At 38.4% G+C, this 22,348-nt stretch overlaps 1 protein-coding gene across 2 annotated transcripts; it reads left to right on the plus strand.

The window, feature by feature from the left end:
• The first annotated feature begins 621 nt into the window (after positions 1-621).
• On the plus strand, positions 622-21,752 carry DARS2 (aspartyl-tRNA synthetase 2, mitochondrial). Of its 2 annotated transcripts, XM_082676649.1 has the most exons (17): positions 622-842; positions 1,544-1,643; positions 2,780-2,846; positions 4,992-5,093; positions 5,490-5,585; positions 6,978-7,101; positions 7,692-7,738; positions 8,404-8,510; positions 9,313-9,382; positions 10,276-10,455; positions 11,897-12,004; positions 13,561-13,623; positions 14,496-14,648; positions 16,987-17,205; positions 17,409-17,519; positions 19,760-19,835; positions 21,135-21,752. In XM_082676649.1, exons 1-17 carry the CDS (start codon positions 722-724, stop codon positions 21,347-21,349), a joined length of 1,959 nt encoding a protein of 652 aa, XP_082532775.1. In that variant the 5' UTR covers positions 622-721; the 3' UTR covers positions 21,350-21,752. The 2 variants fall into 2 exon arrangements, with proteins under 2 accessions (XP_082532775.1, XP_082532776.1); XM_082676650.1 differs by lacking the exon at positions 14,496-14,648.
• Positions 21,753-22,348: the final 596 nt, after the last annotated feature.

Consider the following 22,348-nt stretch of genomic DNA (forward strand, 5'->3'; position numbering starts at 1 on the left):
GCGGGGTGTTCATCTTCCGCGCTTTTCTACCGGTGCTCAGCGGTCCTTCAAATTTCCGCCCGTAGTAAAGATGGCGGCACTTCCTCTGTTCTGATTGGTTGACTCCCTCCACCGTAATCTTGGTTGTTCGTGGGGTGGGTAAAGGACAGCTTGGCTCCCAGCGGCGATCTGTGTGTGGTTTCGGGCCCTAGAAACATTTTGGATTTGCTTTCATTCCTCCTTCTGAAGACCCAAGGTCGGCCACCAGGTTTGGGAGATTTGAAACGCGGGGCTGATTTTCCTCCCTGTTTTCCGGTTCTGCCCGCGGGAACCTTCGAGGAAGCGTGGAAGGATGGGAAGGGCTTGCGCCTGCTGACCGGCCCCGTGTTGCCTCTGCGTGGCCGCGGTGTCCCGCCTTGGCTGCTCTATGGAATCGTACGCTTGTCACTTCAGGCCGAAGCTTTGTTTGTTAATAGAAATGAAACGGATGCGTTGAAAGGGGACAAAGATTTTAAAAGGCCCTTCCCCTACCCAACTTCCCCAAAGGCCCCAAAGACTGCAGATTTATCTAGTTTGCCGACACGAGCTCTTGAATGTTCAGCGGACAAGGGCTTAAATATAAGAGAGTGGGAACTCCTAACATTTTAAGGGATTTGTGTGTATTTCCAAAACTGACTTTTGACCGCCATCCAACACCTGCTGCGTGAGATTCCTGAGCGTCTCGCCATCCTGCGGCTCTAACATGTTCTGTTGGTCAAGTCGGCTGTACAGGGGTTTATCCAGACCCACTAGAAGGACCACACAGCTGATCTGGGGTTCTTTCTCCCGAAGTCTGGTACTGAGTTCACAGAGGAGAATTCCAGGTGAATGTAGTGAAGAGGTTTGTCCTCTGAACAGCCCAGCCCTTCCTCCTTTTCTCTGCAGCAAGAGTGCTTATTCCATTTTTCCCCTAGTCTCGACTGCATAGCTTTATGTGTAGAAGCACATCATTCACCCTCTTCATTTCTTATAATGTAGTTTTCTCCCTGGAATTTAAAAAGAGCAGAAAAGTAACCACATGAATAGGCTATTCATTAAGCTCATGCTGTGAATAAGAAGCCTAAAAAATTCTTTCATACTTGAGAATACTTTAAATAGTTTTCAAATGTACAAGTGACTATTTCACTCTAGATTCATACTACAACCAGTTACTGCACCGTCAGATTTATGAAATTCCCAAGATCCTATTTCATTTGGGGAAGAAATGTGCACTATTAAGAACAGTGCGTTTTAGGTTAATGCAGATGCTGGGTGATCAAAAATATTTATATTCTTAACACAAGGCAAAAATTTACATTAAGATAGTTATTCACATGGCTTTTGACACATTTGCAGGTAAATTTAATAGTGATTGATTACATTCTTCAACTTTATAAATCTCATCCATTGATATGAAAAAAGATGGTATGATTTGAGAGTCTATCCTCAAACAATGTGCAAATGATATTTTTTTTTTTTTTTTTTTTTTTTTTTTTTTTTTTGCAAATGATATATTTTTAATCTTACTTTTTTTCGTTTCTTTAAGAACTCAGTAGTTTTGTTGCCCGGACCAACACGTGTGGAGAGTTGCGTTCTTCTCACTTAGGCCAAGAAGTCACCTTGTGTGGATGGATTCAGTACCGAAGGTAGATAGAGGCAGGTGTTTTACGTATGCATGATGGTGGTTTTCCTAAGGCAATTTTAAACTGCTATTAATTTTTAACCAGTCAGAAGCATAAAAGCTTTGCAACTCCTGTAGGAGTCTCAGAAGTCATTGAATTTTCAGTTTTATTTTTGTTTTGAAAGACTCAAATAGTGTCACTCCCAGTAAGTACCAGTAACATCTGTTGAACGGTATAATAAGTATGATCCACCAAGGGACAGAAATGTCCCTAGGTTTACTAAGATTGAAGAGTGCCTAGGACGAGTAATTGGGTAAGCTGGTAAGCTTCCATAGCATAAAAAAGCATAGTTTTTGCTAAATTTAGGTAGAGAAAAAGTCTAAAAACATGAACAATGATTCCTTAATGTTAGAGGACATATTATTGTTGTTGTTCATCTCTATATTCCAGAACATACCTGAATGGAACATTAATTCACAATGAAGAGATCCAAAATACATAGATTGAGTGATTTTCCTAAAGAATATGTCCCAAATGGGTGGATATTTGACCCATACATTTGGTGAATTTTATCTCCTGAAGGAAAATCTGAGGAGGCTTTCTGTACCTCTTCTTGGTACTAAGAACTGTATGAGAAATGTTGGTTGAATGCTAAAATATTGGGATTTGGGGGACCTTTTGATGGCTTATAGAGGTATTAAGTTAGTACTGGACCTCTTCTAGAAAATTTTAGATTATATCTTATTTTTAGGAAAATAAGAGATTTTATATTGCCGTATTTTAAAAAATGACCAATCAGATGTCTCTAATGTGCTAAAATCTTACCTTTGGATTTTAATATATGGAAAGTTTCCAATTTTAATTCAAATTTCTTATAAAGACTTAAGCCAATAAAATTAAGTTTTAAAATCTGCCTTTTCATTAATAAGCCATGTGGATAGCATTAGTAAGCTGTACATATAGCTACTAAAAGTTGAAATTGTAAACGAAAAAGTTTTTTCATTAATAAGCTACAAGATAATTACACAAATATAACTATGAATGCATATTATTATAAAAAAGCAACATGTGAAATTGCATGGGTTTTTTATTTGTTTTGCCTGCTTAAATTTTGGTCTCAAAGATTTTATCCTAATATGTTCACTTTCTTCATTAATCAGGCAAAACATCTTCCTGGTCCTAAGAGATTTCCATGGGCTTGTTCAAGTTATCATTCCTCAGGATGAGGTAATAGAAGTTTCCTCCTGTTATCTCCAAGCCTCTTTGATGCTGTGGTTAGAATAAATGAAGCATGTTGGATAAGTATGTTTGAGGTTTCAAATTAAGAAGTTTATTGTTATGGGCTTCCCTGGTGGCGCAGTGGTTGAGAGTCCGCCTGCCGATGCAGGGGACACGGGTTTGTGCCCCGATCCGGGAAGATCCCACATGCCGTGGAGAGGCTGGGCCTGTGAGCCATGGCTGCTGAGCCTGCGCGTCCGAAGCCTGTGCTCCGCAACGGGAGAGGCCACAACAGTGAGAGGCCCTAGTATCGCGAAAAAAAAAAAAAAAAAAGTTTATTGTTAATGAAAATTAAAACTACCATAAGCCACATTAAAACAGATGACAAACTGCGAAAAACTATGTGCAATTCATGTCACAGACAAAGGGCTAATTTCTCTAATATCTAAAAGGCTACTACAAATCAATTAAAATTTTTTAAAAAAATACCAGTGCTGAATATGAACATAAAATTTATAGAAAAAAATATAAATGGCTATTTTTCTATATGTCTGTAGACATATGAAAATATGCCCAACTTCACTCATAGGCAGAGAAATATGAATTAAAGCTACACAGAATTGTTATTTTTTATGCACTGGATTGAGAACACACTGTGTTTGGGGAAACAAGTGCTCATACATTCCTGGAGGGAGTATAACTTGGCACTAGCTCTGTGGATGGCAATATCAAAATTATAAATGCATATATCCTTTGAACCATTCATTCCACTTGTAGTCAATGATCTTAAAGCTATCTTACACGTAGACTTACATAGATGCAAAATGACACAAATACAAGGTTATTCACTGCTGAAATATTTTTAATCGAAAGAACAATCTAGGGCTTCTCCAGTGGCGCAGTAGTTGAGAATCTGCCTGCCAATGCAAGGGACACGGGTTCGATCCCTGGTCCGGGAAAATCCCACATGCTGCGGAGCAACTAAGCTCGTGTGCCACAACTACTGAGCCTGTGCTCTAGAGCCCATGAGCCACAACTACTGAGAGCCCGTGTGCCGCAAGTACTGAAGCCCGCGCACCTGGAGCCCGTACTCCACAATGAGAGAAGCCACTGCAATGAGAAGCCCGTGCATTGCAACGAAGAGTAGCCCCCGCTCGCCGCAACTAGAGAAAGCCCGCGTGCAGCAACAAAGACCCAACACAGCCAAAAATAAATAAATAAATAAATAAATAATTTTTTTGAAAAAGAAAGAACAATCTAGATGTTCCCCAATAAGAGACTGGTGTAAAAAATAATGTACATCCTTACAGCTATGGAAAAGACTGAAGAAGCTTATTATGTACTAATATGGGAAAAAATCCAAGGTATATTGTTAGATATAAAAACAGGATACAGAAGAGCATGTAGAGTGATATTATCTGTACTAAAAAGGGCATGTGTATGTGTGTGTATGTTATGAACTGTCCCTGGAAGGACACATAACATTGGGTATCTCTGGGGAGGGGAATTAAGGAGCTGGAGAGAGACTTCACTGTAGATCTGTTTATACTCTTTGAATTTGAGCCATGTGAAGGTACTACCTGCTCAAAAAATAATTACCATTAAATTCAGATAAAATAAAGTACTCTCATCATGTTGCTGAACGTCACTGGTTTCTATTTTGGTAATATTTACAAATGTTTGTACACCTGAGAAAAATAAGATTTACTCTGCTTTTAATGTTTGAAGTAAGTAAAGAGCCATGGGTTATCTTTCAGGGATCAGGATGCAGAGATGAGCATAGCTAACCCAGGAGAACTCCTTCACTTTGGACTCCATTATTGCTCTTGGATTTAACTGCCCCTAAGGCTAATCCTGGAGACAGTTGCCTTTAAAGTATGTGGGAATTGTTTGCATTAATCATTCTTCTCCTTATTTTCCTTTAAGGAAAAAAAATTTTAATTCTTAACTAATAGTTTTACTTGCTGTATTATACGGAGTCAAAATGGGGATGCAGTTTACCAAATTCTTTAATAAAGTCATTAAGAGAAGCCCCAGTATTTATTGCAATTAAGCTATGAGTATTAACATTTTTCTAAGCCATAATCTACAGTTGCTGCAGAGTCCTTTAAGTTCATTTATTTGTTGGAACTATTTTCCCCTCTTATTCTGTAGTCGGCTGCTTCTGTGAAGAAGATTTTATGTGAAGCCCCCATGGAATCTGTGGTGCAAGTGTCTGGCACAGTAATTTCTCGACCTCCAGGACAAGAGAATCCAGTTAGTAATTTAGAAACTGTCTATTTAAATTTTACCTGTGTACATGGGCACTGTCTGTCAACACATTCAGGCAACAGCGACTGAGTATCTATTAGATATCCAGCACTAAAGCTCTGCAGGTTCTACAAATGAACCTACAGATTTTAAAATCTTCACTGCAAACGTAAACACCTATGTAAATATGCATGTTAAGACATTTGGTAATGAGCTCATCAACCACAGATATACATAAGAATGTCAAAGTCGTACACAGACATTTATGTTTTAGACTATACACTATAAGCACCCCGTGTTTTACATATGTAAATAAATGCTTGTGTTTTATAAATATTCACTGTGTACATGTCCTGATGAGTGATTTTTAAAATAGGTCTTTTCTCTCTTTCTCTCTTTAAGAAAATGCCAACAGGTGAGATTGAAATCAAAGTTAAAACAGCTAAACTTCTGAATTCCTGCAAGAAGCTGCCCTTTGAAATTAAGGACTTCGTGAAGGTGCCGTCCTCTGTTACTAATAAAATAGAGTATCTAGAAAATATTGATAACCAGTAAAGTGTTTTCAGAGTTTTTTAAAGAAAAAGTTTAACTTCTACAAAATTAAGCGTGTTATAGCTATATCATGAATTATTCTGTTAGTTTTACAATTTCCTGGTGAACTGTTCTTAAATATCAACAGTTCTTTAAGCTGTTGCAGCTCCTGAACACCTAGAATGTTTTTTCAGACAGCTGGAAACAAGGTTGTCTTTGAGACTTAGGTGTTATTTGTTCCATTTTGTTGCTATGGTTTTACATTTTGAGAGGAAATTTATGTTTACCTTAGAAATGGCCACATGGCATAGGAGATCCTGCATATATTAAGTTTAAGCCTCTAACAGTGATAAAATGTTTATAAGGCATATAAATATGATTACTGTAATTTAGGATGTTCTTTGAGGAAGCTAGACAACACTGGATATGTAAGCCCAGCTAATTTCCAGCTTTGTCACAACTGTCTACAGTTGTAGACTTATATATACCTAATTTATAAACTAATCTATAAAGGATTTTTTTAATTGCATGGCCACATAGTCTTACAATTGAGTTCCCAGTACTTAATATTTTAATTAGAAAAAGCAGTATAATTACAGAGTTGACCTTGTGGGGAAAAAAAGGAAATATGCAGTTTTCCACCAGCTCTAAGCTTTTAGAAAGAGAAATGACAGGTAGTTCTTCTATTTCTATTTCTAGTATCAAAGAAATAAACTATTCCAGGGGAAAAGGTTGTCAGCACAGGAGGGATGCAGAGAATTCCAGCCTTGAAAATAAGCAGACCTTATCACTGTGTTCCTACTAGTACAGCTGTAGAGATTCGTCTGCTGTTCGCTTGCATTTCTTAAACTTGTCGTCCCATCCAGGTCATAAAGTCGTGGCTGTTTTTGGCCCTGGTATATATTTTCTAATGATCTTTGAAATCTTTACATTTTTTTTTTCAGGATTAAACTCCAGGCTTAAAAATGAATGGGTAGGGAGTTCCCTGGTGGCCTAGTGGCCTAGTGGTTAGGATTCCAGGCTTTCATGGCCATGGCCCGGGTTCAATCCCTGGCCGGGGAACTGAGACCCCGCAAGCCACGTGGTCAAAAAGAAAAAAGGCGGAAAAAAAAGAATGAATAAATGTTTAGTAAGGTAGGCAAATTTCAGTCAATGAAGTGTGGTTCACTGAAAAATGTAAAATCTATGCTAGTAACAAGCCTAGAAGTCATAGGAATTAAGGATGGTGGTGTGTGTGCACAAATGGTGGAAGCTAAAGATAGAGCTAAAGTTCTTAAAAATTCACAATCTGTATCTAAAGTTAATATCTTTTTAATATTTGAAAAATATTTAAACATAAAAATCTTTAAATTTGTTTAGAAAACAGAGGCTCTTCGTTTGCGGTATCGCTACTTAGATTTGCGTGGTGTCCAAATGCAGTATAACCTGCGACTGAGGTCCCAGATGGTCATGAAAATGCGGGAATATCTCTGTAATCTACATGGTAAGGGAAGAAACAGTAATTTCCATGTGTTTTATCCTAGAACATAATTTAGTAACATAAAACATAATTTAGTTCCCTACTGGGTCATAAATACAGCCTTTTAAAGGTGATAGTGCCTGTTAATGTTGTCTAAGTATTTACCATCACTGTTGAAGGTGGACCAGCCCTTTGGTTGTTATCTGTAAGTTTTCTTAATTCTTTATCATGCTTGTACATCATTTGTTGGGAGCTCAAAAATGTCATGTGAATGAAACTAGACTCTTCAGTCAGTCCTGGGTTTTTTTCTACTATATTTGTGTTATTTTTGCTACACTAGCAGAACACAAGGAAAACCATAATAGTTCAGTACACAGAATCTATCAAACAGAATTATTTCATTACAAAATTACCAGCTTTATGAACAGAATAGGATTTTATGAAAATCTTCAGCTTCCCTCTTGGGTTTGTAGAAACCAGAATCAATATGCTTCATAGCTTATTTCAGTCAAAATTCCTAATTAAAGGGTAGCCTCAGATTTGTTGGACTGTATTGTAGACATCATATTTGGTAAATTCCCATCTATTAAATTCCGATATTTCTCTCTTTTTAGGGTTTGTGGATATAGAAACACCAACATTATTTAAAAGGACTCCAGGGGTATGTATATTCCTTAAATCAGCCTACTAATAATGTCCTGTTAGTTATGAAACTGGACCACTTGCTTTTATATTCCCTTAGTTCTATTTCTTTTATTTATTTTACTGCCTTAGGATGTTCACACTAACTAGGTATTTTAAGAGTTGAGCAAATTATATGGGTCAGTACTTTTAGTCAGAATCCTTTAATCCTACATCATTTTCTTGCTATTGAGGTTTATAGCTACAAATCAATAATGAATTGGTTCATTAAAAATAAATCCATTGAAAAATAAATAAATAAAAATAAATCCATTGTTCATTAAGAACTGACATTTTCAAACACTGATATTTATACAGTCTCTGGACTTATAAAATTATAGTTTAAATTTAGAAAAGCAGTTAGGAATTACTTGAATAGGAATTGACGCACAAAATCCTTTTTAGCTAGTAACAGGATTGGGCATTCATTTCAACAAGCATACATTTAATACTTGCTGTATACAAATATTTAAAGCCTACTATGTGCAAGCCTTTTGGGGACTAAAGGATGAGCAAGAAATGATCTGTTATTGTGGGAACCTTGCTCTTTAGTTGATTTCATTGATGAACTGAAGTACTGACTTCTGCCAGTTCTTGAATTTGCTTTTTAATAATATCTCTGCTCTCCCTCTCTCTCATTCAAAGGGTGCAAAAGAGTTTGTAATACCATCCAGGGAACCTGGAAAGTTTTATTCTCTCCCTCAGAGTCCTCAGCAGTTTAAGCAGCTTCTGATGGTTGGTGGTTTAGACAGGTGAGCTTTCTTTATGATAGTACTGGTCAGAAAAGGAAAAGAGGGGGAAGAAAGGGGAAAAGGAAACACAAAATTGTCTAATCTCTTAAAAGAAGGTTTGAAAATGTATGAGAGTTTGGAAAATACTTGTAAAATACCCTAAAAATGTGTAGTCATTATGTAAAGATTTATTGGGTGACCATCGTGTACAAAGCTCTATGCTAGTAGATGGGGTAGGGGGTTAAAAACAAAAAAGAATAGGTTTTGCTCTCAAGGAGCTAATGAATCTAGTAAGACAAAATAGGATATTAAAATCAACTGTGATGTAAACCAAAAATAAGTATGTTGAGCGTTGCAAATTAGTTGTATTAAGAAGTTTGAAATTATATTGTTTTGGGAAATATCATTAAAAACTTTGGGAACTAGGCCTTCTGGGACAGAGCTGCATTTCAGCAGATGAAGATGAGAGTTGGAATGGCATAGCACAGGAAAGCTCAAGTGTATTCATGGAGCAGTGAGTATTTCAGTTTGGCTGAAGCAAAAAAGTGTGTATAAAGAAGCATGGACTGCCTTGCATGTCAGTCTAATATATGAATATCCAAAGGTGCCATTGTATATTTGTAAGACAATATATTGAGCAGTTAACTTCTCATGGGTCAACTATGTATCTGACTAGATTAGAGCATCATAAAGAATTTTAAAATCTCTTATGCCCTTTTAGTATCATTATTATTTTGTACCCTGCATTGCCAGGAACTTTTGGGGGAAAGTGTGTGTGTGTTTCTAGAATCCTGACTCAATTAACACTATTTTCCATTTGTAGATATTTTCAGGTTGCCCGATGTTATCGAGATGAAGGATCAAGACCAGACAGACAGCCCGAATTTACTCAGGTACTAAGTTATATTCACTCATCTCTTACTGATTCAGCCTTGCTACAGCCAAGAATGTCAAAACCAGGATAGAAATTATATATATTTCTCATTACATTTTATCTATCAGATATTTAATTAAACTAACCTACAGTTGAGGCATTAGTTATTTAATTTTTGATCCATTTATAAAGAATATGGTCATAAACTAAGGAATGACAGATTCCTACAGTGTTTTAATGGTCATGATATGACAAAGTTCTTTAAAAAAATCTCTTGTGGGCTTCCCTGGTGGCGCAGTGGTTGAGAGTCCGCCTGCTGATGCAGGGGACACGGGTTTGTGCCCCGGTCCGGGAAGATCCCACATGCCGCGGAGCGGCTGGGCCCGTGAGCCATGGCCACTGAACCTGTGCGTCCGGAGCCTGTGCTCCGCAACGGGAGAGGCCACAGCAGTGAGAGGCCCGCGTACCGCAAAAAAAAAAAAAATCTCTTGTGCACTAAAACAGACAATTCTGTATGTTGATATTTAATCTATTTATCTGGTCAGCGTCATCAAAACTATTATGATTTAGTTTCTGTATGATATCATGTTAATTAGTATGGTACAGAAATCAGTAATCAGCACAAAAACCATAAGATTTGGAGTTGGACAAACCTAAGATCAAATGTAATGTAACTGTACATCATCAGGCAAGTCACTTAGCCTCTCTGAGCCTTAAGCCATGAGATAGTTGTGGGAACTAACAGTTTGATGTATGTAAAGCATTAGATGTACAGTAATATTTAACCTGCTTCCCCATGTATTAAGAACAGAATCCAATGGTAATTTGAAACAAGAGAAATATATAAATATGTATGTATATACTAATATTGTGGCTCTTCAAATTAGTTTCCATATGTTGTTTTGGTTTCAGATTGACATAGAGATGTCCTTTGTAGAACAGACTGGCATCCAGAGTCTAATTGAGGGTTTGCTCCAGTATTCATGGCCCAGTGACAGAGATCCTGTGGTGGTTCCTTTTCCTTCTATGACTTTTGCTGAGGCGTTGGCCACCTATGGAACTGATAAACCTGACACTCGCTTTGGGATGAAGGTACTTTTCTTCACTTTTCCAAGACTCTGCCCTCGAATAGTCCTATAGTCTTTTGAACTATTTTGATGTTTACAACCAGTCACACACACTGTTATATCATATTTTTTGTTGTTACCTTAGCTTGTTACTTTTGTTGTTACCCAGCTACAGCAGGAGAGAATAATAGCATGTTAGCATTACAGTACCTTTTCTCTATCTACTGTGTTCCAAGATTCATTTCCAAGAGCAACGTTCTTGCTATAACGTTTTTATTACTGACAAGTTATTAGTTACATGGATATGAATGGTAACTTGAAAGGAAAAAAACAAAAAACCTGTTCTTTCCTCTTGAATTTTTCTTAAGCTAAAATGGCACTTGGAAGGCAAATGATTAAGAGTTATTTATTCTTTTTCCCTGGTCTATAAAGAGCTCAAACATATGGAAACGTTTATTCACATTGTTAAGATCTACACATATTTAACTAAGGGTACAGTAGAACTTACACAGAGCAGCTTTCCTTAGCAGGCCTCTTATTATTTGCTCTTAGACAGCAACAGCCCTTCATCACTGTAAGCTGGTGACATTTCTATATCTCAGTTCTCAGTGCAGATTCCTTAGAAACTGAGTTCTGCTTGGTCCACGAATAGGCAGTGCTCAATTCTCAGAATGAAAAAAACATAGCACACAAAAAAGCCTATTTACAGCAGCCAGCTTGACTACTCCATGTTTCTTCTCTTGTAATATGAAATGGTTCTTAAGTCAGACTACTTAAGTTAAATTCTGGCTCTGCCACTTACTAGCTGTGTTATCTTGGGCAAGTCATTTCTTTCTCTGTGCCTTGGTTTTCTCATCTATTAAATGGGGATAATAAGAGGGCCTGCCTCATACTCTTGTTGTGCAGATGAAATGAATTATTACTAATGAATAATTAGTACATTAACACTTGTCATGGTGCCCAGCCCATGGTAAACACTCTATGAATGCGCTCTATAAACATTAACAAGATCTACTTTCCTCTTTAAAATATTGTTTGTAAAAGGTTTTGAGGGACTTCCCTGGTGGCGCGGTGGTTGGGAATCCACCTGCCAATGCAGGGGACACGGGTTCGATCCCTGGTCTGGGAAGATCCCACATGACGCGGAGCAACGAAGCCTGTGCACCACAGCTGAGCCTGCACTCAAGAGCCCGCAAGCCACAACTACTGAACCAGCGCTCTAGAGCCCGCGAGCCACAAGAGAAGCCACCGCAATGAGAAGCCCATGCACCACAATGAAGAGTAGCCCCTGCTCGCCGCAACTAGAGAAAGCCCACGTGCAGCGACGAAGAGCCAAATGCGGCTAAAAATAAATAAATAAATTTAGTTTTTTAAAAAAGGTTTCGAAAAAAAAATAAAAATAAAAAAGGTTTTGAGATAAACATTACTTCACGTTTAATTACCTTTTTCTGTTATCCACTTTCCAGATTGTAGATATCAGTGATATGTTCAGAAACACAGAGGTTGGATTTCTTCAAGATGCGCTTAGTAAACCCCAAGGAACCATCAAAGCCATATGTATCCCTGAAGGAGAAGTAAGTGGAGCACAATTCTATATTTTCTTTAAAATGTATATTTGGGAAGTAAATATGTTCAAAATTGGTACATTTAAACTTTAGAAAGAAAAATTCTCTTTAAATAAAAATGTATTTTTCATATAAAGTCTAATAGTGTCTCTAAAACTATAAGTAGAAAATGATAAAACTTTATGAATATGAGTTTACACTTTCGAGATCTAGAGCTTCTATTTTTCCTTTTAAATAATGCTGTAAAGTTCTCCTGTACTTCATTTGGGTTTATTTCCACCAGTGATGAGTATAAAATAGTATTCCTATTCTGTCTCCAGCCTCAGTTTGTCCAACAGCTCCCAGCCCCATATCAGCTCCAGCATAGCCCTTGCGTGTTGGTTCTTGGTCTTCTGACGCTCTGGGGTCTATTGCATTAATAATGGGAAGAGAAAGGAGGTGGAGCTATGAAAAGCAAAAGGAAGGGAAATGAGGGTAGGAGACAGAAAGAATGGTTGGGTTGGGTTGGGTAAGCATGGACTCTTAAGTAATGGGGCATGTCTATTTTCTGTAGTTAGTAAACCTGCTTTGAAAATAATTTAAGAAGAGTTCTAAAAGTATTTTGAATAAGATTACTGTTTTGAAAGGCGATTCAGTTGGATACATAGCATATTAGTATATTTAAAATGGGGAGAAGAATTCAGTCTCATTACTTTTTTTTTCACTTCATATGTTCAGTGGAAAGTAATTTGGTGTCTGTATTCTAGTCCAGAAATATTGAATGTGTTTGGGTAAGCTCGGTATAACATATATTGCTTGTTATTATTATTTACCCCAATTGGAGTATGTCCAATTCTTTCCCAAGTAGATTATAAGGACTGCAGGGTCATGAACCATGTTTTCACCTTTTTTATATCTCCCATAGCTAATTAAGTGCTCCATGAATATTAGTGATGATGATAGCCATAATGTCTCACTTAGAAACACATTGAGATAATTTAGAAAAGTAAGATATAAAGAATTTTAAGAGACTTGAAATAATCAAATTCTGAATCCTCTTATTGATTTTACTGATCCTTCACAATTCAGTTGCAAAGATTCATTTTGAACATATTATAGATACACAGTCTTCTGTGGAATACATTCACAGCTATTTCCAATAAGACCTGCATAATTAGAAAAAAAAAAATACACCCTGTAACAAGCCTTAAAATTTTGTCATTTGAGGGCTTCCCTGGTGGCGCAGTGGTTGAGAGTCTGCCTGCCGATGCAGGGGACACGGGTTCGTGCCCCGGTCCGGGAAGATCCCACATGCCGCGGAGCGGCCAGACCCGTGAGCCATGGCCGCTGAGCCTGCATGGGCTGGAGCCTGTGCTCTGCAATGGGAGAGGTCACAACAGTGAAAGGCCCGCGTACCGCAAAAAAAAAAAAAAAAAAAAATTTGTCATTTGACAACAGAAATTAAATCTTTATTGAATCTTATTATTGTGATGGAAAAACACAAAATACTTGTTTCCCATTTCATTTCATAAACATGTTTGTGAAGCTAAGTGTCATACTGATGAGTTTACTTTTTCTTTCATCAGAAATACTTAAAAAGGAAAGACATTGAGTCCATTAGAAAATTTGCAGCTGACCATTTTAATCAGGTAAGGAGCAGGTTTTTTCCTTTCTTTTAGGGATTCTATATTTTTAACTGTTAATTGCTTGAGCTCTTATGCTATCATTAGTTTTGAGGGGCTTGTTATTTCAGATCATTCTACTTTTCTTCTTTTTATTTTTAAAGTTAATCTTTCCCCTGGGTATAACTCCAAAACTTAAACTTAGTTGAATTCACCATTAATCAGAATGTGAAAGTCCAACCATAGCCTTTTAAAATAAACACTGGTACTTTAATGCAGTTGGGAAAATTAAATAGAGCCCCATGTGCCCAAGGTTTAAATGAAAGCATGGCAGGTATGAAAGAAAGACAGTATTCATTGTTCTTCCCATACCCTTTTTAGAATTATGAGTATACCTTTCCTTTGACAGATACACTTTGTGTTCTTGGCTTGGTGAACAGTAGCACCAAAATATGGAGGAGGAGCAGGGAATGGGCATTCTTACACTGTCACTGGAAGTATAAATTACCTCAGCCATTTTGGAGTCACTAACTTTAAAAATAGTCATATTTTCATTTCCTTCCTGTGCTGAAGCTGCTCCATTGTTCTCTAGGCCAGAGCTTCCTGCATCTTGCTGCTTTGGTCATTCCTATTCCACTCGCCTGCAACCTGCCAAAAATTTTCATAAATCTCTTCGCTCTGATATCCCTTCTCACCCTTCATTCCTTTTTTTTTTTTTTTCATTTTGGTGAGATTAATTTTTAGATTCCTTTAGTATCGTTTTGAAGGGCTTTAGGGAGGGAATAGAGATAATCTCATGTACGTTCATTTTCTTTTGGAAACCAGAAATCTTTGTACTCCAGGAAAAATAAATCAACCCTGCTTTTTGAAAAATGTATAAGTCTTTTTCTTTGTCACAGGAAGTCTTACCTATATTCTTGAAAACCAATAACAACTGGAATTCTCCAGTTGCTAAGTTCATAATGGAGGAGCAAGGCTTGGGACTAATCAGACTGTTGGAGACCCAAGAGGAGGATGTGGTCCTGCTAACTGCCGGAGAGCATAAGAAAGCAGTAAGCAACATTACCTCCTGGCATCTGTGCTGTTGATGCTGAATGATGCCTCTCTTCTCCTGTGTGTACAGTACATATTTGAAATTGTTAATTTCATAAATTGGAGCTGCTCTGCATGAGTTTTTATGTCTTTTGGCACTGTAATAAAATGCACTGTATAAAAACTAGAGTTTTTTTCATCAGCTAACAGCCTACATTGGCATTGCTCACAGCGATTAGATCTGGCTCTAGGAAAGCCACTTAGGTAAAGAGCTATTGGTATTTGTTGTACAACTGTGAAAAAATATTTTCATTTTTGAAGTTTTACAGATTAAGAAAAGTTGGTTGTCCCAAACTTTTGTACATAATGCATTCCTGAAAATGTGGAGGGACAGATCAGACTGCTGGAGGGCTACTGGGCTGGCAGACACCCCTGGCCCTACTTGGTTGAGGCAGTACCCTTTTTCCTCAGGAGCAGCAGCTGGGAGGTGGTGCAGGCTGCCATGCACTGGCTAAATCACCATTCTTCAGGAGACTTATGGAACAATGGATTTAACTTTAGAGATCATTATAAAATATACAAAGTGTGGTATAAAACTCAAACATGAATATTGAAAATATACTGTAAAGATCAAACATGATAAAAATTCATCCTTGGGAATTCCCTGGCAGTCCAGTGGTTAGGACTCGGCACTTTCACTGCCGGGGCCCAGGTTCAGTTCCTGGTTGGGGAACTAAGATCCTGCAAGCCATGGGGCGCAGCCAAAAATAAATAAATAAATAAATATTCATCCTTACACTACAGTATAATATGATATCCTTATAGTGTCTGATTAGTACTTTATCAAGTTCATTCTTCTAATTTATATTTGCACTGTGCCTATTTATCATTATATCTTCCAAAGGAAAAGTTTCAGAGTTCGGCTACAAAGCTAAATATAATCCACTGTCCTTACCTTTCCCTGCAATAGTAGAGTGAGGAAAGCTATGTAATTACAACTTTTCTTGATATTACACCCTTCTTTTTTTTTTTTGGCCACACCACGCAGCTTGTGGGATTTTAGTTCCCCGACCAGGGATTGAACCTGGGCCCTCGGAAGTGAAGCATGGAGTCCTAACCACTGGACTACCAGGGAATTCCCTACAGTCTTTTTTTTTTTAATTAATTCATTTATCAACATTAGTTTTTAATACCAGCCATAAGCCAGTACTGTTAAATTTGCTGGGGGATGCACCAGTTAATTACAAATTTTATTGTCAATGCATTTCTTAAAAAAGAATTTGGGATTTTGTATTAAAAATCCTGCTGCAAATTCATTTGGCTATTAAACTTTCCCCTGGCATGAACTAAAACTGCTCCTGTTCTCTTCCCAGAAAGGCATCACTCTAATTTCTATTGGGACTTCCTTGAGAGAATGCTAGAAAGCAGATTTACGAGGAATAACATTAGCATTCTGAAGCTGTCACAGTGAAGGTGCCCTTTGTGGATATCTAAGTGTCAGATAGAATAGGCTACAGAGTGACACCCTGTGCATGTCTGCAGGCATGTCTCCTGTTCTGACTAATTGCCCTTTCTCAGGGATGCCCTGCCTGTCATCATTAGCACTTATCACAGCACTCTCTGTTTGGCCACAACTATTGCAAGTACTTGGTGTATATTAACTAACTTAATCCTCATGCCAACCCTATTGAGAGAAGTATTGATACTGTTACCATTTTAAAAGATAAGAAAACTGAGGCACAGAGGTTGAGAATTTGTTCACACTCACACAGCTAGGAGGTAGAGGAGAGGAGCCAGGTTTCTAACCCACAAAGTCCAGGTCCAGAAGTCACCTTCTTAATGTAACCTCTAATCCATACTGTCTGTCTAATAACAGCCAACATTATTGAACATTAAGTGTGTTCCAGGCTCTCATCAGTTCCTCACCACAACCCTTCAGGAACAGTAAGGAAATAATAATCATAATAGCTGGTTCGTATTAGAGAGCTTATCTGACTTGATCTTCACAACAGTCTTTGGAGTAGATATTTCTATCTCCATTTTACTATGGAAAAAGGTGCAGAGAAGTTAGTCAGTCGCCAAAGTGAGATACAGACCCAGGTTAATCAAGCTCTGATACCTGTGTTCTCAGTCACTGTGTTGGCAGATACTCACCAAGTCGGCTGAGTCTGACGATTCTCAACCATGTCGCAGTCAGATCATCCTCAGATCTTTCTCTCCTGAGAGGCTAAGAGCATCTCATCTGTAAATTGGCTAATCCTTTCTCAGAGAAAGGCCTGGCTTTAGAATCCATGTTGTGTCATTTTCTGCCTACTCTGTCACAGCAGTTAGCTCAACGTTCGTATCTTCTGTTTGCAGTGCTCTTTGTTGGGAAAATTACGACTGGAGTGTGCTGACCTTCTAGAAGCAAGAGGAGTGGCGCTTCGTGACCCAGCTCTGTTCTCTTTCCTTTGGGTTGTGGATTTCCCCCTCTTCTTTCCCAAGGAGGAAAATCCCGAAGAGCTGGAGACAGCCCATCACCCGTTTACTGCTCCCCACCCCAGTGACATCCACCATCTTTACACTGAGCCCCAAAAGGTAACATATCTATACTTCCAAGTTAAAAGGAAATATGGAAACAAGGCAAAGAACTTCAGGTTTCATAGTCTGACCCAGTTCTAGAAGCCCCAGTAGAAATTGCTGGGTTTAAGCCATTGTATCTAAGTAGCTACAGGGTCTTCAACGTACAGAACAGAAAACCAGAGATTTTCTCTAACATAGAGGCTCTTTGAATCTTCTAGGTCCGTAGCCAACACTATGACTTGGTTTTAAATGGCAGTGAGATAGGAGGTGGTTCTATCCGAATTCATGATGCAGAGCTACAGCATTACATCCTGGCAACAGTACTAAAGGTAACATCATCTTCTAACTTGGCCTTTGTAAAAAACTGTAATATTTGTCTGTTTTGTTAAAATTTGTTATGAATGGAGGATTCACTAGATATAGAATAGTATCTGCTTATTTCTCTACCTTTAGTGTTAGACTTTGAAAAATAAATAATAATATGTATTTTTTAGTGACTACTATATGCCAGGCACTAGGTACCTTATACACATGGACACATTTAATCCTCACAGTTACTTTTTTTTTTTTAATTTATTTTTGGCTGCACTGGGTCTTTGTTGCTGCGCATGGGCTTTCTCTAGTTGTGGTGAGCGGGGGCTACTTTTCGCTGTGGTGCACGGTTTTCTCGTTGCGGTGGTTTCTCTTGTTGCAGAGCACGGGCTCTAGGCACGTGGGCTTCAGTAGTTGTGGCTCGTGGGCTCTAGAGCACAGGCTCAGTAGTTGTGGTTCGCGAGCTCTAGACGCAGGCTCAGTAGTTGTGGCACATGGGCTTAGTTGCTCCGTGGCATGTGGGATCTTCCCAGACCAGGGCTCAAACCCATGTCCCCTGCATTGGCAGGTGGATTCTTAACTACTGCGCCACCAGGGAAGTCCCTCACAGTTACTTTTTAAATTAAGACCTTTATTCTACTCATTTTAAAGGTAAGAAACTGAGGCAGATGAATTAATTTGCCCAAAGTCACACAGCACAGAAGCTGAGCCAGGATTCGAATCCAGGCAGGTTGGTTCTTGAACCCAAGCTCCTAAACTCCTAACCACTGCACTGCTCAAAAAAGGATGCAGTCTGAAATGACTGAAAATGTTGATAATGCTAGAGAAAGAGAGAAAGGTTTGAAAGGATTTTATGTCACTTAGTATTTGAGGTGGGGGTAGATTTTAATGACAGAGAGTGGGTTAGTCAGAATTTTCAAAAGAAGAGTCTCTATAGATGCAAGCCTAAGAATCTGCAGTTTGTTGATGACTCTTTAGGAGGCTAGGATAGATTTTAGGAAGGCAAATGTCCAAGAGTCTGATCCTAAAAGATCATTTTGTGGGATTAACTAACAGGGGTGAGGTGGGATAGAGGAACTTTATTTCTTTTTTTTTTATATAAATTTATTTATTTTATTTATTTATTTTGGCTGCGTTGGGTCTTCGTTGCTGTGCACGGGCTTCTCATTGCCATGGCTTCTCTTGTTGTGGAGCACGACTCTAGGCACGCAGGCTTCAGTAGTTGTGGCTTACGGGCTCAGTAGTTGTGGCTCATGGGCTCAGTATTTGTGACTCGCGAGCTCTAGACGCAGGCTCAGTAGTTGTGGCACATGGGCTTAGTTGCTCCGTGGCATGTGGGATCTTCCCGGACCAGGGCTCAAACCCATGTCCCCTGCATTGGCAGGTGGATTCTTAACCACTGCGCCACCAGGTAAGTCCCAGGAACTTTATTTCTAAGAATAGGATTGGAGAACTCTACACCAAATTCCCCCTTTGGCTTTAAAAACATTGCAAACTCCCTTGACTTTTCTCCTCTTAAGCCAAAGCCCCTAGTGTTTCCCAGCCTATTTTTTTCATTCCTTTCAAGCTTCTCAAAATGTCAGTGAGAATACATTGCTTCCACTTCTTCCCTACCCACCAGTGTTTCTCAGCCCTTCTGCACATTAGAACAGAATCACCTGGAAAGCATTAAAAACAAACAAAAAATACACTCACTGCTCCTTACCAGACCAATTAAATAAAAAGCTCTAGATGTGAAGCTTGGGCATTTGTTTCTTAAAAGCTTGCCACTTGATTGTGATCTGTAGACTGGTTAGGGAACCATTTCAGACACATTTTCAACATTTCTACAGGCATTGCCTCACAAAAGTAACTTGCACAGTCACCAAATCCAGCGGTCTGTTGTTGGCCCACACGCCATCCCACCTTCTGGCAGCATCAGCATTGTTGCCCTTCTAATAACGTTCTCTCCTCTTGGTCCCTCTGACAGATCCTGTTCCTTCTTTCATCCTACCTTTCTGAGGCCACATCTCCATGTCCTTAATTGGTCTTACCCTGTCTGCATTACCAGCATAATAATAGCTGCATTTACTGAGCCCCAGACATTTCCCTGCATGTTGTAGTATCAGTGACTTGTCATATTCTCTTGCTAAACTGTAAACCTCTTAAGGTACTTTTTTAACTCAACTTTTATTTTCCCTTTAGCAACTAATTGTATTGTGTGGCACCTAGTGGACCCTCAGTGTGTATTTAAATTGAATTATCTTTTGAATTTCAGGAAGACGTGAAATTGCTCTCCCATCTGCTCCAGGCTTTAGATTATGGGGCGCCCCCTCATGGAGGAATTGCCATAGGTAAACAATCTGTCCTTTTACAAGCTAAATTTAATTCTGTATTTAATTCTGTAGCTCTAAGTGTCAAATTTGGACGCTCAGCTTATGGGGAAAGGGTGAGGTTAGGGGGAGTGGAGGAGTAAAGAGGGTAGGGGGTGAGCCCAAGGGTTCTAAAGAATTTAATTTGGTGTTTTTCATTTTGATGACTTTTTTTTTTTTTTGGCCACACCATGTGGCTTGTAGGATCTTAGTTCCCCAACCAGGGATTGAACCCGGGCCCTCAGCAGTGAAAGCACCGAGTCCTAACCACTGGACCACCAGGGAATTCCCTGATGATATACTTTAAAAATATATTTAACCATTAATAAAGATAAAACTTAACTGATAATTTGCATTTGAAAGATTTTTAATAGAATGAAACTACAGTCTTAAGTCAACATTGCTCAAATCCCTGGAGGCTCACAGACAAATTCATAAGAGTGTGAAAAGTACTGCTCCACAGTATTCAGCTTGTGCGAAAGTAGGAATATGCCAGTGCCTTTTTTTTTTAATTAACTTTTATTGGAGTATAGTTGCTTTACAATGTTGTGTTTGTTTCTGCTATACAGCAAAGTGAATCAGCTATGTATATACATATATCTCCTCTTTTTTGGATTTCCTTTCTATTTAGATTACCACAGAGCATTGAGTAGAGTTCCCTGTGCTGTACAGTAGGTTCTTATGTGGAAACTAGAAAAATGATACAGATGAACTTATTTGCAAGGCAGAAATACAGACACAGACGTAGAGAACAAACGTATGGATACCAAGGGGGAAGGGGAGGGTGGGATGAATTGGGAGACTGGGATTGACATATATACACTACTATGTATAAAATAGATAACTAATGAGAGCCAGTGCCTTTCTGATGGCCTTGGTTGCTCACACTGCTTGTTTTATCAAACAAGGAAGAATGTGAGAAGTTCTAGGTAGCTTACCTAGATTGTAGGCTCTCAACAATAGGGACTTCCTTCTGTGTTTTTGGAGTCCCCTGCACAGCACTTAATTTTGTTCAACCTTCAGTAAGCCCTTGCTCAGGACTCATTAATTGCTGTGACTATTAATCCCAGTAGCATGTGAATATTAGTCCTGAGCACTTTTCTGGAATGAGATAAAAGAAACCTCTCATACAAACAAAAGTTCTCTAAAAAGGCAGGGAACTATGCTTAGCTGCAACTTATTAAAGGTTCTTACTTAAAAGTTTTCTACAACCTTTATAGAAAAATTAAGTCACCCCCAACCTTAGGTTACATTCTCATCTATTAACTTTGTATTTTACAGGGTTAGACAGACTGATGTGCCTTGTCACTGGAGCGCCAAGCATCAGAGATGTCATAGCCTTCCCCAAATCTTTCCAGGGGCATGACCTTATGAGCAATGCCCCAGATTCTATCCCGCCTGAGGAACTGAAGCCCTATCATATCCAGGTCTCCTGGCCAACAGACTCAGAAACAAAAAAGAGTTCATTGAATCATCCATGCCATCCAGAAAGTTGAGCTTCTGAGTTTTGTCCTCTTTGCTTCCCCAAGGCTAAAATCAGATCTGGAGTTCAGCCACAGATCTGACTTCAAGTTTTTAAATGGAAGGAATCCAGGCAACATTCTTCACCTCAATGAAGAAACAGACAAAAGGTATCCAATTTTAACGAGAGCATGCATTATTAGGATTATTTTATTTGGGACTTTTTTGAAGTTTCTTTTTACTTGGAGAGGTGTGAAACATGGCTTTTTGACAGAGTAACATAATGGCATAGTGTTTTCTAATCATGTTTTTCATACCCCGATAGTAGATTGTTCTCTTAGGACAGAGGTAATCAAACCATATGTGAAATGTGGGAAGATTCTTGCCCCTTTAGACTGGTCCATTGATGGAGGGGTCAGTTCAACCAGCCTCATCAAGAGAATCCTATAAAGGAAGCTGGATAATGACACTTCAGCTATCAACATAATATAGTGAGAAGCAACATGATATAAAGTAAAAAATCACTGAAATAAAAGTCACAAGATCTTAATCAGTGCTTTACCTTGCAAGTTGTATAAACCTCTCTTAGCGTCCCTTCCTGCATGTGTGAAATGTAAGCAGTACTTGCCCTGGCTCCCTCACTGGCCTCTTCTTGCCAGAATCCTAGGAGATAATATATGTGGAAGATAGTGTGAGTAAAAATGCTTTGAAAAACTTTAAAGCATTACTTAAATGTAAGATGGTGATATTATTATCCATCTGTAAACAGTATACAGATATATCTATGTATTTTATAGTTTAAGGTTAAACAAAACTGACATCTGTGGTAAAAGGAAAACAGTAATTTCATTAATCAGTATTCTGCTTATATTTCTATTTTTTAAAATAATCATTAATCCCTGAATAACACTTTCCCTCAATTATAAGTAACTGAAAATATTAATTGACCTTAAACCAACCTCAAATGTAGAAAAGTGAACACTGAAACTCATCGTGATTTTCTTACACGTTCTGTTGACACAAATAAAGGCTTA

This window comes from Grampus griseus (genome assembly GCF_964374135.1).
Source record: "Grampus griseus genome assembly, chromosome: 1".
Taxonomy (NCBI): Eukaryota; Metazoa; Chordata; class Mammalia; order Artiodactyla; family Delphinidae; genus Grampus; species Grampus griseus.

Coding starts and splice junctions, on each gene's coding strand:
- DARS2 (XM_082676649.1), top strand. CDS start 722: ATGTTCTGTTGGTCAAGTCGGCTGTACAGGGGTTTATCCAGACCCACT. Junction 7,739..8,403: donor TATTTAAAAGGACTCCAGGG/GTATGTATATTC, acceptor TCTCATTCAAAG/GGTGCAAAAGAGTTTGTAAT. Junction 12,005..13,560: donor TATGTATCCCTGAAGGAGAA/GTAAGTGGAGCA, acceptor TTCTTTCATCAG/AAATACTTAAAAAGGAAAGA.